The sequence below is a fragment of the Phoca vitulina genome, unplaced genomic scaffold (assembly GCF_004348235.1).
Source record: "Phoca vitulina isolate PV1807 unplaced genomic scaffold, GSC_HSeal_1.0 scaffold2, whole genome shotgun sequence".
Lineage (NCBI taxonomy): Eukaryota > Metazoa > Chordata > Mammalia > Carnivora > Phocidae > Phoca > Phoca vitulina.
In genome coordinates, this window is record NW_022589705.1 from 47,172,680 (window position 1) to 47,191,119 (window position 18,440).

The 18,440-nt window shown below is 35.2% G+C and overlaps 1 protein-coding gene across 20 annotated transcripts in view; it reads right to left on the reverse strand.

Annotated features, from left to right (window-relative positions):
* Positions 1 to 219: 219 nt before the first annotated feature.
* MIER1 (MIER1 transcriptional regulator) overlaps positions 220 to 18,440 on the reverse strand; it is a 65,998-nt gene continuing 47,777 nt past the window's right edge. For all 20 annotated transcript variants that reach the window (XM_032426586.1, XM_032426604.1, XM_032426575.1 and 17 more), the window contains 6 exons: positions 15,018 to 15,169; positions 13,984 to 14,065; positions 12,764 to 12,858; positions 9,667 to 9,794; positions 5,281 to 5,420; positions 220 to 2,874 (listed from right to left, as the gene is read on the reverse strand). In XM_032426586.1, the coding sequence (XP_032282477.1) occupies positions 2,546 to 2,874; positions 5,281 to 5,420; positions 9,667 to 9,794; positions 12,764 to 12,858; positions 13,984 to 14,065; positions 15,018 to 15,169 (926 nt within the window). In that variant the 3' untranslated portion in view covers positions 220 to 2,545. The remainder of the gene's footprint in view (positions 2,875 to 5,280; positions 5,421 to 9,666; positions 9,795 to 12,763; positions 12,859 to 13,983; positions 14,066 to 15,017; positions 15,170 to 18,440) is intronic.

An 18,440-nucleotide genomic window follows, 5' to 3' on the forward strand; every position in this document is an offset into this window, starting at 1 on the left:
ATGCATAAATTTAAAAACATCTAATTCATAATTTTAAATGCCTATTTAAATATTCAAATACATTTTAAAGCTCAACACACTTGTGTTGAACTGAGTTGCAGATTCTGAACTCTATTTGAAAACACATTATAAAACAGAATACCATTTCAGATGAAAATAATGGTGCTTTGCTGAGGGTGGGTATGGGATGGGGGAAACTAAGTAACTATTAACAAAGGCTTCTTTTCCCAATGCAGTTTGTTAAGAGTTCAAGAGTTATGAAATGTACTAAATCTTAAAGCAAATTAAATTCATGATATTACTAAAAATTTTAAAGTAGTGCAATGATGTATTTATAGTGGCTGCATTATGAAGAACAAAGTGTGTGAAATACCTGTATAAACACAAAATACAATTAAATATTTGTTCACGAAAAGCTGAGCATTATGTATTATAATAGTGGAATGTCTTTCATTAGGCATACTTTAAAAAGATAAGATTAAGAAAAGTAAAATTTCCTAACATGTGTACATGTGCCATATTTGCAGACATGCCTGAGAATGTACTAAAAACGTTCCTGTAGTATTAGTTTCCAAGAACTTCACAAACCTGCAAACAAAATGCATCTTGAAAAAAAGGTGAAAATAGCATCTCTAATATTGCAACAACTTAAAAAGTACAGCATCACTCTTCATTTGAAACACTTCTATAGATCATCTTTGACAAAGAGCTAGGATACTTTGGATTCATGTAATAAAAACTGATTTAGAAAATGGATTGTGACCATATGCTAAAGCTGCCATTCTGGATAAATTAATGTTGTAGGTAAAACAAAACAAAAGCAACAAAAAATTCACGCTTCTCAACACTTCCACCCAAAACTTTGATTTACTCAGATATGTATATAACAGTGAATGTGCATTAAATGAAGTCAAGCGTTGTAAAGTGGCTTTTTAACACTGTTTGGGGAAAAGAGTTGTTCACATTGGTGGAAGGAAGCAGACTGAACATATGTTAATAGTAATACTTCATGGGGTAAGGCCTAAACCATAACTTCTCAGTGCAAACCTTTACTCAATTGCATAAAACAGTTGAGCCATTAAAAACAAGACCACAGAAGATTTATTTTAAAAAGGCATTAGCTCTTGAACTGATGGCTGAAAATGAATCAGTGTAAGCATTTGGGGTATGCCTGTGTGAAAAAACAAGAATAGTTAATAATCTTTTATAAAAGTTTGGATATAGGTTGGTCTATCAGCTGTATAAAACTACATTTTTAACAAGAATTTTGCACTAAAAATAAAATGGCACTCTTGCAAGGCTATGCAAATGGATGGTCCTATTTGTAATCACACAGAGCAATGGTTATACATCTTATTTTCATTTTGGAACATCACTTTTTCCTCATAAAACCAATATTGTTATCTGCGAACTCCTTGTGTGCGCCAACATCTAAATATTGCTTGACCTTTTCCCCTGTTTAGTTAATGCAAAAATGGGAAATTTTATAATGCATATAAAAATAACCGAACAGGATTCTGGTCAGCATGATATATTGAAGCACTTAAACCAACATTAAACTTTTGTCTTGCTTCAAAAATAATTTTGAAAATTATAGCAAACGCAAAACAAACTATGCAATCTAGATATCATGCTTAACTTCAAAATTCTCAAACTATTTGTCCTTAAGTAGAAATTTGAAAAAACAAATTTTCACAATCCTTTATGAATGCTTTTACCACCTGTATAAGAAACATGACTTAGTTACTACACAAACACTTAAAAATTCATTAGAAAAACCTTAGCAAAATAAAATGAAAGCTGACAGACTCAGAATATCAATTCCTCTCATAAAAGTTTACCAACTGTACAAGTTAAGAAAATTATACAAGCTTTTGTATTAAGAAAGGACAGCTCAGTCAAGACATATGTACTGTAAAAATCTTTCAAAGGCTACAAAGAATCTGGAAAAATACAGAATGTATTTCTTAAGCCCAGATAAGAATATGGAAAGACATCATTGATGTCAACAATTTTACATATACAAACCTGACTTGGTTTATTTTTAAACTTCTATATATAAAAAAATCATGCTAGCATAACTTTCAGGATTCATAAGGGTTTCCTTAATAATGACACTCAATTTGTATGGAGAGAAAAATGTCTCTTATAAAAGATAAAGACATCTCAAGAAACTCAGAAAAACTGGTGTTAAACAGAAATTTGAACGTGGTTTTTTCTTCTCTACCAAAAACTAAGCAAAAAGTACCTGTAGTGAGCTTTTAAGATTAATACATCAAATGAGAAGGTACAGATAGTTCTGTAGTTCATTCAAATTTACTAAACTATTTGTTTTATCCTTAACAGGGTCTTTACACTTTTAAAGTAAAAAGTCTACAAAGGGCAGAATTATGAAATCTTATTTACTAAAGTTAGGACTCAATTCAAATTTTCAAAATTTTAACCAACTGCTTCAAGGAAATCAACTTTTTAAGGTAACCCATCAACCCTGAAAATTTTAGTCACACCAGATTTTACTCCAAAGAAAGTAAAACAAGTCTAAAATTTAGTCATCTGTGTTTTCAAGTTCTTCAAATTTTCCATGTGACATTGCTTCTTGGAAAAATTCAGAAGAACCTGGACTTTCTTTTCCATTGCTGTTTACCCTTCGCCTTTTGGCAGGTCTCTCACTTTTTTCATCAAAATCATTTTCATTTCTTGCAGTCATATGGGCAAGTTTTGGGTCAGTGGTAAGGTTATCGGTTTCATAACCATTAGTATCCATGTCTGCATGAAGTGGTCTCTTATTTCCACCTGTTGGTCCATTAACGTGTAACCCTTCAACTTTGATTTCTTCTTTGTTCAACATTTCACCTGGTCCATTAGATGACACCCCTACATTGGAAGAAACATAAGTGAAACTGCTAGTATTAAAAAGCTAACTTTGTCAACTATTCTAAAACAGCTATTGTAAAACAGCTTTTCATCAAGGATGAGAGGTGTCAAATCTGTATGTACATATGGTCTGAACTCTGGCTCTATTTACTGAGTAACTGTGTCACCCTGGGCAAAAGTTACTTACATTCTTTGTACCTCAGTTTCATTACATATACAATGAGGGTAATAAGAGACTTAACTTACAGGCTCGCTATGAAAATTAAGTAAGTTAATAAATATAAAGAATTAAGAGAATAGATTCTGGCATATATTAGGAGCATGTTGGTGTTATGTAACAACAAATAAGCACTGGGTCCAGTAGTCTAAATAAGCTAAATTAAAGCAAAGATACACACAAATTAGCAAAATGGTAATAACTTTCTAAAACTATATAAAAAAAAATTGACATTCGTTAGAAGCTTGAGTTTTCTACTGCCATATAAAATGACATGACTTTTATTCTTAATGTAAGTAAACCCTGGGTATTGTGCTTTAAGGGTAAAGATCACACATTATATTTATCTAAATAGATTTAAATAATCTGTCACAATGTTAAAAAATTAATGCTTGCACTGTCCAAACATACATTTGAAAGTCATAAAAGCAAACACAAATTCCTCCGTAACAGGTGAGAAAAGAGAATAATTATTTACTACAAGTTACAGTAAAAAAGGCACGTTAGAGTTGACTGCAAAATGAACTAGACATTTTGGATACTTAATGTAAATACAGAATGTGCCACTGGAGATAATTAAATTTTAATTTAATTATTAAATAAGGATAAAGGATGAGCCTCAAATACTACATTTGGGTCAAAGAAAATATTCTATGTCCCCAACTCAAAAGTGCACTCAAATCATAAATGCATATGGGGATTGTGCATCACGATGCAGAAGAAATGATACTGTTATAGTAAGCCCAAAGAGCTATGTGACCACTGTGAGTAGGTAAAAAATAAGATTTCAAGACACTAAGCCCCTTACGAAAGAAATAAAATCACACTGGAGAATTCCTTCCTTTCCTTGAAAAACCTGGGAATCTTGATTATGGGTACCTAGGTGAATGGCTTCTGGGATACTGAATAATTTATAAGTAATTTATAAACACCTCCTTAGGTTAACTTCATATTCTCATCAAATGGTTAAAAAAGAAAACAAAAAAAGAGAAACAATTTGGTATCATGAGCACACAGGGAAAGCAGTATCAACTGTATGCGTCCCTGAGCTTCTTGCCTCAGTCGAAAGGTCAGACTCTTAGCTTCTTACTCTACTTCAGGATAGCATTAAACAACATGCCCTCAAACCTGTTTAGAACCAAAAAATGGCTGCTGAGCCCTCTTTTTTTGTTTGTCTGGCTTGTTCTTAGGGGGAAGTAGTGAAGGAATAGAGAGGGGTCATCAAATGAACAAAGTATATTCACTCCAGCAGTGCCAGTGTGAGACCAAAGGTCAGAATAAGGGATAATCGTTCAGTGTTCTTCTAACTTCTGTTGGGGAGCTTAGCTCTCCACTGGCCCTCCCTTAAGACTGTTATATCAGAATGCAGGTGCAGAACTTATCTCTAATTCACTAGTTTCCTCTTTTAGAGGAGTGAAAGGCTTTATTAGTCTCTGCTTGGCAACTGTCTTACTTAGGAAGACCATTTTAATTAAAGCAGAAATCAAAATAATTCTCTGACTAGGTCTTACCAGCACAATGATCTTTGGTCCACTGTATATTTTAAACAAGAACATTACCTGAATCTCAAACATAATGGAATGTCATTTGCTTCTTTCTCACGGAAATAAAAATAGAAATGTTTCTGTACAGTTTTAATGCAGAGCCTGACACGTGCTTTATCTTTTCTCATCCTTCAAGGTTATTATGCTATCAGAAAACTATTCAAAACCATGCCCTTATTATCTACTTCTTTTCACCAAATGCTTAAAGCACTTTCCTGATAAAGTGTTACAGCTTTCAAAGTATTTCATAAATACCTGTGTACTTCTGATGTGAAATGGCTAAATGGCTGGTGTTTTGGTCTAAGAGTTAACAAGAAAATTCTATCCAAGCATCCCAACTGATGAAGAAAATCAATGCTACTCAAAAAGAATAAATTCCTTAAAAGAAATGGTCACTATTGATGGTTTATTTTTATTAAACTTAGTTTTTAGTGATGTCAACAGGAATTCTTTCCAATCTGTATTCTGTGTTAGTATGTATGTATGCTGGTTATTATGTATATTCGTTCTGTGGGTATTTATAATTACTATTTTTACAACTTCTGCATTGGAAGTTTAATACAAACCAAAACTGAATTGCCTGGGCTACTAAAAGAAGAGTGCCCTTCATCATGAACAAACCAAAGTACTTCTCTAGTTGCTTACCATTCTGATTACTATTGCTGATAGTGCCATCTTCTTTCTCAGACTGGCTGTTACTACTGTTTGAGGCAGTTGGGGGAGGGGACGGTGCTCGACTAGATGCAGCACTTTCACTTTCATCTAGAAGACGATCCATATAATCCCTTAAAATTAAGTGAAATAAAAGTTATTTTCTTACATTAAAAAAAGCTGAAAATTAAAATTGAGGTTAAATTTAGAAGGCTTTATTAAATATGTCCTAATTTTCACTTACATTCATTCCAGTGCCTCATCTACCCCACCAGGATCTGAACATTTAAATGGAAAGCTCCTTTTGGTTACATGTTTGTTGGAAAAATGTATAAGGGCTTTAAACCAGCAAATTTTAGATACCTATAGGAAGTTTTAAAACTTTTAAAACTATAGGCAAGTGCTCAGAGTGGCCCAATTAAAATCAGTGGTTCTGTAAGTGAAGAGAGGGATGGTACCAATCAGGAGTACAGAAGAATTTCTGCACAAAGAAAGACTGAAATTTTAAAGCTCCTAAAGACTATGTGATGGCTATAGCAATACCTGGAAGACAAATTAGGGCCTACCAATGAATCACTTCCCTGAACTTTCCCGGGTATCTTCTGTATTACCTTTCTGCTAGATGTGAGCTATAAAAGGCTAAGTTCCTGAGCTTATCTGCTGGCTTTGTCTGCCAGCATACCATTAGAGGTGAACTCACTTCTTCCCTAAGTTATTCCTGAACTATATGGCATGGGAGGCCGCTGTATTAAGTGACTTTGGGTTGGGGTTAGAAGAGCTGGGCTAAAACACTTATCTCTGAGGTTTAGTGTCTTTACCTAGAACATCATGTATGTATCTACCACACAGAGTTGCTGCACAAGATGTGTGCAGGAAAGTGTTTTTGTAAACTATGAAGTGCTATTAAGTCATTAGAATAAAGGTCAGCAAACTATGGCTTGTGGGCTGGCCACCGGTTTTGTGAGTAGTATTTTGATGGGACATAGCCACATCCACTCATTTACATAGTATCTATGACTGCTTTTGCACAACAGCAGAGCTGGGTGGTTGCAAGAGAACCAAAGGCCCCCAAAGCCGAAAATATTTACTCTAGCTCTTTACGGAGAAAGTCTGCTGATACCAGTGCTGGACTCATGCCCCAAAGGCAGGAATTTGTCTTTTTGTTCACCACTGAACCACCTGTGCCTAAGTTGTGCATGGCACAGAATAGAAGCTCAAAAAAAAACATAAAGCCATTACTTTAAAATTCCCTCAGAATAACTGTAATAGAAATACTAAGACAAATCCTGAGAATTTCTCAGCAAGTAAGAATGTGTGTAAGAAGGAAACAGTGGAAAGGCTTAGGATTTTACTCAAAGTGTGGCAATAGTCTACAACAGACTATTCACTGTAGCTATAATATCAAACTACATGATCACACTGTCCCCTGGGATATGAAGATATAATAAATATAGGGACTTGAAGCTTTCAACAGTCTGAGGTACAAAACACCTATCGAAGAAATGTATATAACCATGAGCTAATCAATTTACCATTCTAGGCCTTATTTTCCTTGCCTATGAATAGAATTAAATGGTGTTTTAGTCCCCCCTCCAGCTTTATGCCATTTATCATAATTCCAGAACAATTATGTAACAAATTTGAAGCACACGGAAATACAAATGAGTATGAATGCAAAGGAATTTCGGAGGCTAGGACTAATAAGAACAGATGATACATGATGAGGAATTGTTGGAAATAAATTTGGTATGGTAGGGATGGATAATGGAGGATGTGAAAAGCCAAGCAAAGGAAGCTAGAATTGACTAGATACTGCAATGATATTGTAAAAGAATTATCATTTCTTAAGGATTAATGGCATCCACAATGAGTAAGGAAGAAGAGTCAGGTGGGCCATCCAGGAGGTCGGAGTAGCATTCAGATAACCAGAGTTATGATGGGTTAACTTTTACTTTAAAAAAAAAAATTATCTGCAAGGCTGTTACAGTAAAGTCTCTAATTTGCATATGGCTACCAGTTCTTCCAGGTAGTGACTAGAGAAAATCTGCAGGAAGATCTTTGCAAAGGTTGTTTATAAAGCATAAAAATGGCAAATGTGCTTCATTCTGGTGAACAAATGGAATGTAAAAATGTAACAAAAAAATGAACAAATAACTTTCAGGATAGTGTGCTCTAACTATGGATTTTGACTAAAAAAGGAAGATGAAAAAACTCAAATTTCTGTCTTATAATAATAACTTAATGTTTTGTGCACTGGAAGTGCAACTAAAAACAAAAGGAGGTCCTGAAAGCAAACTGAAAAGAATCTCCATGCTTATAGAAAACCACAATTTCTCCCTGTTTGGGCAATAATTATAGTCTGGTCACAGCTTCTTATAGAAGATGTAGCACAGCTAAAAGGGATAAATAGGAATAAAACATTACAGTTCTGTCAGTTAAAAAAAAAAAAACAACTTTATGAAACACCTACAGGGGATATAACTGAAGCCTACAAAAACCACCATATTCTCGCCTAGGGGGACAAAAACACATTTGTTCACTTCCTACCATTATACCAGGGGACCACTGTAAAAATCTTAAAGCATGAGAAAAGAGATAATACGGTAACTGCAGCTACTCCACCTACTGAATACTTAACCTTAAGAGGAATCAAGGTTACAGATATAAGGATCTTCAAAAAGTTTCCAGAAGCTATGGAGATTATCAGAGAAACTCAAATGTTTGGCAGCACATCCCTACCTAACCTGTTGAGCTTGACAGCACAGAGGACCAACTAAGCCAGCCCACAACACTTCCCTTGGTGATGCTTTCTGAAAGAGAAAACTGGATGGACCATGGGTCTGACCCAGCATGGCAATTCTTATGTTCTTACTGCTGGTGACGACAGATTGCCTGTAGTTCGTGTGTGAACATTATTTCTGAAATGGGTGAAAAAAATGAAAGATGTTACTATTGCTTTTCCCTATAGAATAGCTTGAAAACTGACTATTTTAAGATATACTCTGAAGACTAGATCACTGTATCTAGTTCTACATCATTATACCTCAATATTACCAATAAATCACCAAGAAAAAAATTAACTATAAATTTATAACATTAAGCAATTAGATAAAATTTGGAATACTATGTATGAAATTCTACTCTAGCCATCATGAGCTTTGAATAATGGGGGATGAAGCACAGAGTCCAATGTCCCATGATTTCCAAGGGCAATCATACCCATTTATTCCCTTTTAGATAATTTTGCTTTGGATTTTAGAGTGTTTAATCCTCCAGGAAAGTGACCAGCAGAGACACCTGTAAATGAACATGACCAAGAAACAGTCTAGCCTAGGAGTTTGCAAAGCACAATCAAATATGCATATAAGCACTTCTTTCAAAGGCAGTTATTTGGCCAACCCTAAGAACTTTACTGGTACACACTGACCAAATGAAGTTACAACTTAGCATTATTTTTATTCTGTAAAAAGCAGAAAATAATCAAGGATAGAATGGTAAAGTTTAATTCCAGCATCTTAGAGCAACTCAACGAGAGACGAAAAGTTCATTCAATACTCTATGTACTTAAGTAACAAATTACCAGTGGCAGCAGGGACAGTTTTTTTCCAAAGCTAGACTGAATGAGGCTAAGAGATTTTGGTGCATGGTGACTGGTACAGGCAGCATTTTGCATGAAGACTACATATAATAACAACTCATACTCCCTATTTCACTGGGAGTAAGCTAAAGTTGCAGGACTAATTATTAAATATTTCTGTTAGGGGAAAGGTTTCAGGAAATCTGGGAAAAGGGAAGTCACCATGGACATATTCTTTCCTCTTTAAAAAACTGTGTAACAAAAAAGAAAATGAAATTTGACCTGACTTATTATCTCTATGTCTTTTCCCTTCTATATCATCTATACCCAAATCTTATTTTGGTTCCTGGGATCAAAAGTAGACGGGACAAAGAAAAATACTAATTTCCATTCCTTTTTAAAGGGCCTCTATTAGGCATACCATATAGCTTTTGAAAAGAGTCTTTTTCCTATTCTCACTGTGCTCACAGTATTATTAGATTAAAACTATGTGCTTATACTGAATGGAACAGAAATTAACAAAAACATGCTTTAACAGCTGTTATGATCCATTTCCTTTCCTGGAAACATACTCTAATATTTGCTTTGAGTTATTTATTGTCTCAAGCAATATGAATTGTAGTTTATGTTTCATAAGACACTGAAAAGTCTAAATGCCCTATGAAAATATGTCTGTAAGTGGATAAATTTAAACTAATGTAAACTTCTATCCTACTGGAAAATGAAGATACTAAAAATGACAATTTTCTCAAGAAAAAATTCAAGAGCAAAAATATATGACTCAACAAAAAAAATAAACTCACGTTACACCAGGATGAAGATTATATTTCTTTTTTCCAAATCGTGTTTGCTGAGCAAAGAAATCGTAACGTTCAGATTTTTTCCACATATAATAGAATGCTACACATTCACCAACTGACCTTGTTCGAACCTGTAAGAAACAAAACACTTGTTTTTAAGAATCATCTCTTCCTTAAAGGAGTTATTTCATGAAAAATATCTGAAGTCTGAAAATAAATTTGTATGTACCTTAAGTAATATATAATACATTGTATAAAATACAACACTGCAGCAGCTTTGTTAAAAACCACTCTTTCCAAACTCCCATTGAGAGAAATAATACACTGGCAACAAATCTTCAGATATTTAGCGTTACACTTTTTAAAAAACTATCATCTTAATTTACTATAAACACTCCTCTATTCAAAATACCTGGAAGTGGCATTTGAGCTAAAATTAATGTTATAAACAGTTTGCAAATACTTTTACTCACAGGGTACCTAGGGTACCCTGTGACCTAGGGTACCCTAGACCTAGGGAGTCTACCTTTAAATTCCCATTTAAAAGATTCTCTTAGTAGTCCCACTGGTGATCCAGACTCAGTTATTTTATTTTCTAGAAAGGCTGAGAATATTCCACAGTGAGTTGAAAAGTATTATAATAATGCCAATTCTAATTCGTTGTTCACTAAGTTACCCCAGTAACTGTGCTCTATTTGTGTGAATGAATGATTCCCCTTCCATAAACGGTCAGCACCAATGGGACTGGCAAATGATGTGGACAACTTGCTCTTTTTGCTACTTAGCTTGGAGAGCTGTGGTAGGGTTGATATATATAATAAAGTACTGGGAGTTTAAAAGAAAAAAAGCTATCTGCATGAGTGTTGGGATGTAAGACCACATTGCTTTAAACCCATAAACCCATAAATTTCTAATCTTGAAGGAGGTATCCTGTCGGACTGATTGCACCTATAAAGTCGATTTGATGATATCCTCATTTCACTACTTGACATACATTTTCTTTCTTCCCTTATGCTTGCACTTTACATATTTGGCCCATCTTGCTCTAAGACTGAAAGCTATCAAGTTTTTTGTTTTTTTAAATAATCTCAAGCTCTTTTTTTGCCTTTAGAATCTTATTTCTATATAGACATAAGCCAAGTCAACTGTACTTTACTGAAAGCAAAAATTGGAGATATTTTGGGGCATGCAATGTTAACAATTTTATGAAAAATCTTTAATAAAGTAAGCCTAGAACTCATGATTAAGTTCCAAACTTCAATTCCAGATATAAAAACAGTCAATGTTTTCACTGGACCATTCTCTTTCTTAAGGAATAACTGTCCTCTTTTTGTTCACTGTAACTAGTATATTGGTACAGACAGGTCAATTGAGTTCTGTAAGACTGAAATATCACCATCCCAAATATTTTAAGAAATAAAGGTCTTGTTTTCAAAATTACATTAAAGACTTTTTTGGCTAGTTGTTTCAAGTTACCTATTAAGTTCTTACTCCCTAAAAAAAAGGGATTCCTTGCTGCTGCTAGCTATCATACTAGCTTATCACTCTAGGAGTCCCCTCCATAGATAATCCAGCATGGTTTGGTTAATATAGTGTTTTAATCCAAGCAGGAATGCTAGAAAACACTCATCCCAAAATGTTGCTCTATTCAACCATGAAACAATTTATTTTTTTGTTTTTTACAATCAGAAACATACATGTCTAGTCATTAGTATAATGCACTCCTTTCACAGAATATTCCCTATGCTGGAGGTAATCAGATGATTTGGACACAACATTAAGGGGTAGGATCTATTTTTGACACCAATTCTAAGACTCAAAATTTCTTATTAGTAGTTATGTCTGATGTCAAATACCAAAATGCAACAAGATAATCAAGAGTAAACTAGTTAGGGGCATCTGAGTCACTCAGTTGATTGACCATCCGACTCTTGATTTCAGCTCAGCTCATGATCTCGGGGTCGTGGGATCGAGCACCATGTCAAGCTCCGCACTGGGTGTGGAGCCTACTTAAGATTCTCTCTCTCTGCTCCCCCACCCCTACTCTCGCTCTCTCAAAATAAATAAATAAATAAACTAGTTAATGCACAACAAAATTAAGAAAAATAAATTCACAGGATTTATAAGCAACTATTTACAGAACATAAAATATTGAAACAAATTAAGTGGACACCAATCACATCCAGAAGTATAAAAAGAAGAATGTGGTGACAGACTATTTAGAACTCAATGAACACCATCCAAGACAAGTCATCACTCGAAACTCAGATGCTATCTTTAAGGAAACGTAAAGCCACACTCCCTGTCATTTCTTTTTGCAAAAATGTGTTATTTTTATAAACCTAGAAATTGCTTCATTTCCTCCATTTAAACTCTGAGATTTTAATTTTGCACATCCTAATTTCCCACAGAAACAACACATTTTTCTATTCTATATAATTGTATAGTTCCTATTAAAAATCTAACCTGATTTTAGTTTTAAGAGAATTAAACCTAAAAATAAATCTGGAAGTAATTATGAAGTTCTTTTGGGTATACAATGACACTGTAAAATTGATATTATTAATATGGAATAAACGAATCATGTAAAATAAAATTGTCAAATTATAAAATTATAATGTATAATAAAGCTGATTTACTGAGATATTCTTCTGGAAAATTAAATTTTAATTAAAGCCAAATTAAATATTAAGTATCTGATTTTAGACTTAAATAAATGTAGAGATAGTTTAATTGTAAATAATGTCATGTTAAAAACATTTTGAAGTTTCAAGATTATTTTAAAGACCAGTCCTTTAAAAAATCTGTCACAAGTTTGTGGAAAAAAGCCTTAATTAATTACATTGTATACACACATCCCACCCAGAAGTTGATTAACATATCTGCAAATCAGTCCAAACTTAAAGGCTCCTAATACCATGCACTGAAAACAGTCACTTGCTAAATAGATCCCAGAAAATCTTGGCAAGTTTATAATTCCCTAAAAATCAATATATTAAAACATTATAGAACCATTAACATTTGAAAGTAATAAAGATATAAGATGATCTGGGTTAACTAATTATCTTTTTATAAAAGAGAAAACATTATCATTACTTACTTTATTAGCCTGAATCAAATGAAAATCCTTTCCATAGGCCTTTAGCCCTTGTTCAAAATTTCTACACTCTTCTTCTGTCCAAACAGATAATTCCTCTGACAAAATGAGGGAGAAAACTATTAAAGCAATTTTCCCCTAAATATTGCATATAAACAGTTATAAATAAAAATGTAAGTTTCTAATAACAATAAGGGAAGTATTTTACTCCTGAGCTCTATTATTGATGGCTGCAAAGGATGAAGTGACAAAAATTCTGTATTTAATAAAATTTTGGATGATTTGGTCCCTAATTCTTCAACCTTACCTTGGACCACTTTCTCCTTTATGATCTAACTATACTTAGCCACCTTTCAGTTCCTTAAATTCACTATGTTCTTTCTCACTTTAGATTTTGTGATGCTGTTCCCTTTGTCTAAAATCATTTTCTGCCTCACCCCCTTTTCACCTAGCTAATTTGTTTACATTCTAGCAAAAATATCACTTTGTTCTATAAACTTTCCCTAACAGCCTCACTCTTTCCCCAAATTAGGTTAAGTCCTACTGCAATAAATTTGAAGTATACCCTCTAATTCTCCTTGGAAGAACTCGTAACTATTTTTCAGCTTCCCTTACCTAGCCTCTAAGCACCACAAGGGCAGGACTCTGTTTACAATTATGTCCTCAGAACTCAGCAGGTCCTCCAATTTTTGTTGAATGAATAAGTATCTTGTTTGCTATGTAATGTTATATAAATAGTGTTCTTAGTGAAGCAGGGTGGGAGCCAGTTTAGAGTAAAAAAACAAAAAACTGGATTTATTTTAGTTATGACTTCATTGCTTATAAATTATGTTTGCCCCAGCAAAGGTACTTCAGAGACCTCAGTCTCATCATTTTTGAAAGTAACAATTGTCACACTCCAGAGTTCATAGGGCTATTATTAATAAGATCAAATAAGAAAATATTTAATAAAAATGCCTTGAAATTGAAAGGCATCATGTATTTTTATTTTAATTGCCTTATTTTCCCATAAAGAACAAACAGCCTTAATCCCATTTCCCATAATGCTTGTGTTATATACAAGTTATTTAACAAGTTACAAGTTATTTATTATTCAGCAAATATTTACTGATTTCAGAAAGATCAGTATTATTATTAAACTTAGGATATACCTACGTAGACTGAAGATCTTAAGCTTATTTTCTGCTAAGTCATGAAAACAAAAATGCATTATTTACGTTTACCTCTAGCCGCTTTTACATTAAATCTTAATCTTCTCAATGCTTCTTCTGTGTCAAAATTGCATTTAACCAACTCATATAATGCCTAGAAAAATAAAAGCCATCAGTATGTGACCCAGACTATGAAAAGTTCAAGGCTACAATTTCTTAAAAAAGTAAAAGCTTTTCCTGAATCCAGTATTTCTTTTCATCATTTCTGGAAGACAAATAATTCTAGTGAATGAAACACAGAGAGCACTAAAGAACAACAAATTCAATCCTGGTAATTAATGCTTCTAAATACTTAGGAAACAGGATAAGCAAATACTCTAACTTGGAAGCCACAGTACCTCAGAAACAAAAATGAAAAAAACTATTTTATAAAAATCACAAAACCCTTCTTTTTGGCTTTTTGTGGTTCCTATTCTAATTTTAAACAAATCAGAAAGAAAAGCATTGATGAAAAAAGGTTAAAAAAAAAAAAAGATAATGCTGTTATTAGGTTCACAGTAGGCACTGGTCTGCTATATCCCCGGTAACTCATTCCAGGTGTGTATTCCCTAGCTGATGATACCTATACGGTCTTAGGGATAGCCAAAGGAACTTCAAAAATCCTAGTAAGAAGGATATACAGGCAAAAATGAGATACCATTTTTGTTTATTTTAGCTGAAATCATAGTAATGAAGCAAGTGTGTATGCAAGCTTTTTCAGATTCCCTGTGATGACAGTATAGGAATTTTGGTGGCTAGAATAATAACAGAGAATGTGACAGCATTTACATCTATAAATGTAAATATATAAAAATATATATGGTTAGTTTATTTTGGGAAAACTTTTATTTCTTTTTTAAAACTGAACTATATAGTATAGAACTGTATTACATTAGCTCCAGGTGTACAACATAGTGACTGGACAACTGTACACGTTATGCTATGCTCACCACAGGGGTCACCATACAAGGCTATCACAATACCACTGACTATATTCCCTATGCTGTACCTTTCCTCCCCACGACTTATTCATTCCATAATGAAACAGTTACTTCTTACTCATGTACCTGTTCATTGTCTTTTATGTGAGATCCTTCAGGAATTGCTTCTACACCTTTCTCATCACCTGTTCTTCTAGATGCATCCTTAAGAAATACAATCACTTTATCTTCCGGTAAGTACTCAGGGTCCCACAGGAGCTGATCATCATTTTCATACACTAAATTAGTAAAACATAATGTTAAAAAAAATGCCAAAAATTGTTCAAGTTTGTGTTAAACCACTTTCACTGAACAAATAACTCACACTTAAGAGCCAAAATGTTGATTATCGAGAGGTAAAATGTGGTCCTAGTATTTGTCTAACTTTGTTCTTGGACCATATTTACAGCCTAAGTGATTCAAGCAATCTGAACAGAGAGATACCATTTGATAGCTCTTTCACAGCAAAGCTAAGATGACTTAGCTTGAGTTTACCAAGTCCAAGCTCTCTTCATTTGAAAAGTACCACCACTCCTTACCATCTGTATGACCTTGGGCAAGTTACTTCCCTGCTCTCTGCCTCATCTGCAAAATTGGGATAACAACACTATCATACAGGGTTGTAAAGATTTAAAGCACTTTAGAACAATTCTGGCATATATTAAGGTTCAATGGATGTTAGCTATAATTATTAATTTTTGAAATAGGAGGTCTAAAGGAATGTGCACCAAATGTCAACATGGTTTATTTCTTGGTGGTAAAATTTGGGATCATTTTTCTTACTTTTATATATTTTTCTATGAAGCTTAAAAATGTATTATAATGAACATAAATTATTTTCATAAAACGAGAGTCTTTCCTTTCTTAAAAGCATTTAGCTTTCATCAGAATTTCCATTAGAATAAGATTAAAGCCTCACTGACATCACAATTTTAAAAGTAAAAGGAAAGGAGGAAAGCCTAAGATGAAAGCCTTGTGCAATTCCAAATGACAGGAAGATGGAAATGTAGACAATATATTAAGGAATAGTCACAAGATAGAAAAAATACCAGAAATGTGGCACCATTGCAGCTAGGGGAAGAAGGAGTTTCAAGGAGTAATAGACTGTTAAATGCTGTCAAATGGCCAGTATGAAAACTGAAACAGGTACGCTGGCTTTACTAACAAGGAGGGGAATGTTTCAAGAGCTGTTTTTGTGCAGAGACGGAAGCCCAGGCCACACTGGAGATGACTGAAGAGTAAATGGAAGGGGAAGAAAGAAAGGAGAGAATTCTTAAAAAGTTCGTTGTAAGGGAGATGGGGGTAGCAGCCAGTGAGGAAGTATAATTGAAGAAAGTTTCTGGTTTTGTTGGGTTTTTAAACACAGGAGACAATGATTTAAATGCCAATAGGAAGGAGCCAACTGAAGAAAAACTGTGAATTTAAGAGATAGAGGATAACTGATGGTGTCAAAGTTCCTTGTGTTATAAAAAAGAAATTAGCAGCTAATTAAGCATCTCCAATGTATCAGGCACTACGTTAGGTGTTTTCATATAAATTATCTTGTCTCACACTCCACCCAACTACACACATATACTTTAAAATATCCTTCTACCTTTGTGTTCCCCAAAATAGATACTCTTCTTTAAACTACAAGGACAGGGGAAAAGATGGCAGAGGAGTAGGGGACCCTATTCCAACCTGTCCCTTGAATTGAGCTGGATACCCACCAGACCACTCTGAACACCCACAAAATCAGCCTGAGATGTAAGAAGATATATCTGGATCTCTACAAACAGAATATCGCAGGCAGTTGGTTTCGAGGTATGAATTGGGGAGCCATGATTCCCCGGGCACATATCCGAAGATAAACGGAAGGGGGAGGGAGCTGTGGGGATCCTACACCACCAGTGAGCGACAGCCTCCTGTGCTGGGGATAGGGCACAGACTCGCAGACCGCTAGTGGCGGGGAAAGGACTTTAGGGCAGCCCCCCCCCCCCAAACTGAAACCTGGAGCTAGAGCGACAGGCATTGCAAGTGAACTGGGGGCAGCTGGTGGTTTTAGAAGCACAAAGGGCAGAGACGTGCCCCAACCTGGAGGCGAGGACTGGGAGCGCTGCGGAGGGGCGCACAAACCAGGACGCTGCAGTTTATAGCAGCAGAGACAGAAACAGAGATAGTGTGACCTGGAGAGCTCACTGAAGAACAGGCTGTGATCTCTCCGTTCTGAGGCAGACGGAAATGGTTTTTTCTGCTCTGACTCTCAGAAGAGACGCGTAAAGCCACCAAGGAAAGCTGCCAGAGAACAAAAGCCCCCAAAAATGAGTTTTCACTGAGCCCATCCCCCTCCACGGTGGGGCAGGGCAACTCCGCCCAAACAGGGTTGCCTGAGTAACAGTGCGGCAGGCCCCTCCCCCAGAAGACAGGCTGGGAGAACAAGAGGCCAACAACCCTAAGGTCCCTATAAGACAGGTGCATCTTGCTTGGGTTGTGGTCAATAATCTGGACTCTGTACATTGCCTCAACCACCCCTCAACAGCATGACTAGGAGGAGGAACCCCCAAAATAGGAAAGACTCAGAGACTGTGACTTCTGCCACAGATTTACAAATGGATACAGATATAACCAAGATGTCGGAAATGGACTTCAGGGTAACAGTTATGAAGACAACAGCTAGAATGGAGAAATTGATTAATAGCAACATAGAGTCTCTAAGGGCAGAAATGAAAGGTGAACTGGCAGAAATTAGGGTAAACAAGGCAGAAGAACGAAGTAGTGATCTAGAAGACCAATTGATAGACAAGAAGGGAAAAGAGGAGGCTTGGGAGAAACAGCTCAAAATCCATGAAAACAGAATCAGAGAAGTAAGTGACACCATGAAACATTCCAATGTCAGAATTATTGGGATCCCTGAGGAGGTGGAGAGAGAGAACTAGAAGATATATTTGAGCAAATCGTAGCTGAGAACTTCCCTAATCTGGGGAATGAAACAAACATTTGTGTCCTAGAGGCAGAGAGGACCCCTCCCAAGATCAAGGAAAACAGACCAATGCCCCGGCATGTAATAGTAAAACTCACAAACCTTAGAACCAAGGAAACCATCTTTAGGGCAGTTAGGGGGAAGAGATTCCTTACGTGCAGAGGGAGGAACATCAGAATAATGTCAGACCTATCCACAGACACCTGGCAAGCCAGAAAGGGCTGGTAAGACATATTCAGAGTACTAAATGAGAAGAACATGCAGCCAAGAACACTTTATCCAGCAAGGCTGTCATTTAGAATGGATGGAGAGATGCCGAGCTTCCAAGACCGTCAGAAACTGAAAGAATATGTGACCACTAAGCCAGCCCTGCAAGAAATATTAAGGGGGGGGTTCTATAAAAGGAGAAAGACCCCAAGAGAGATATAGAACAGAAATTTACAATCTATAGAAACAAGGACTTCACAGGCAACATGATGAAAATAAATTCATTCATTCACTTTTTTTTTTTTTTAAGATTTTATTTATTTGACAGAGAAAGACACATTGAG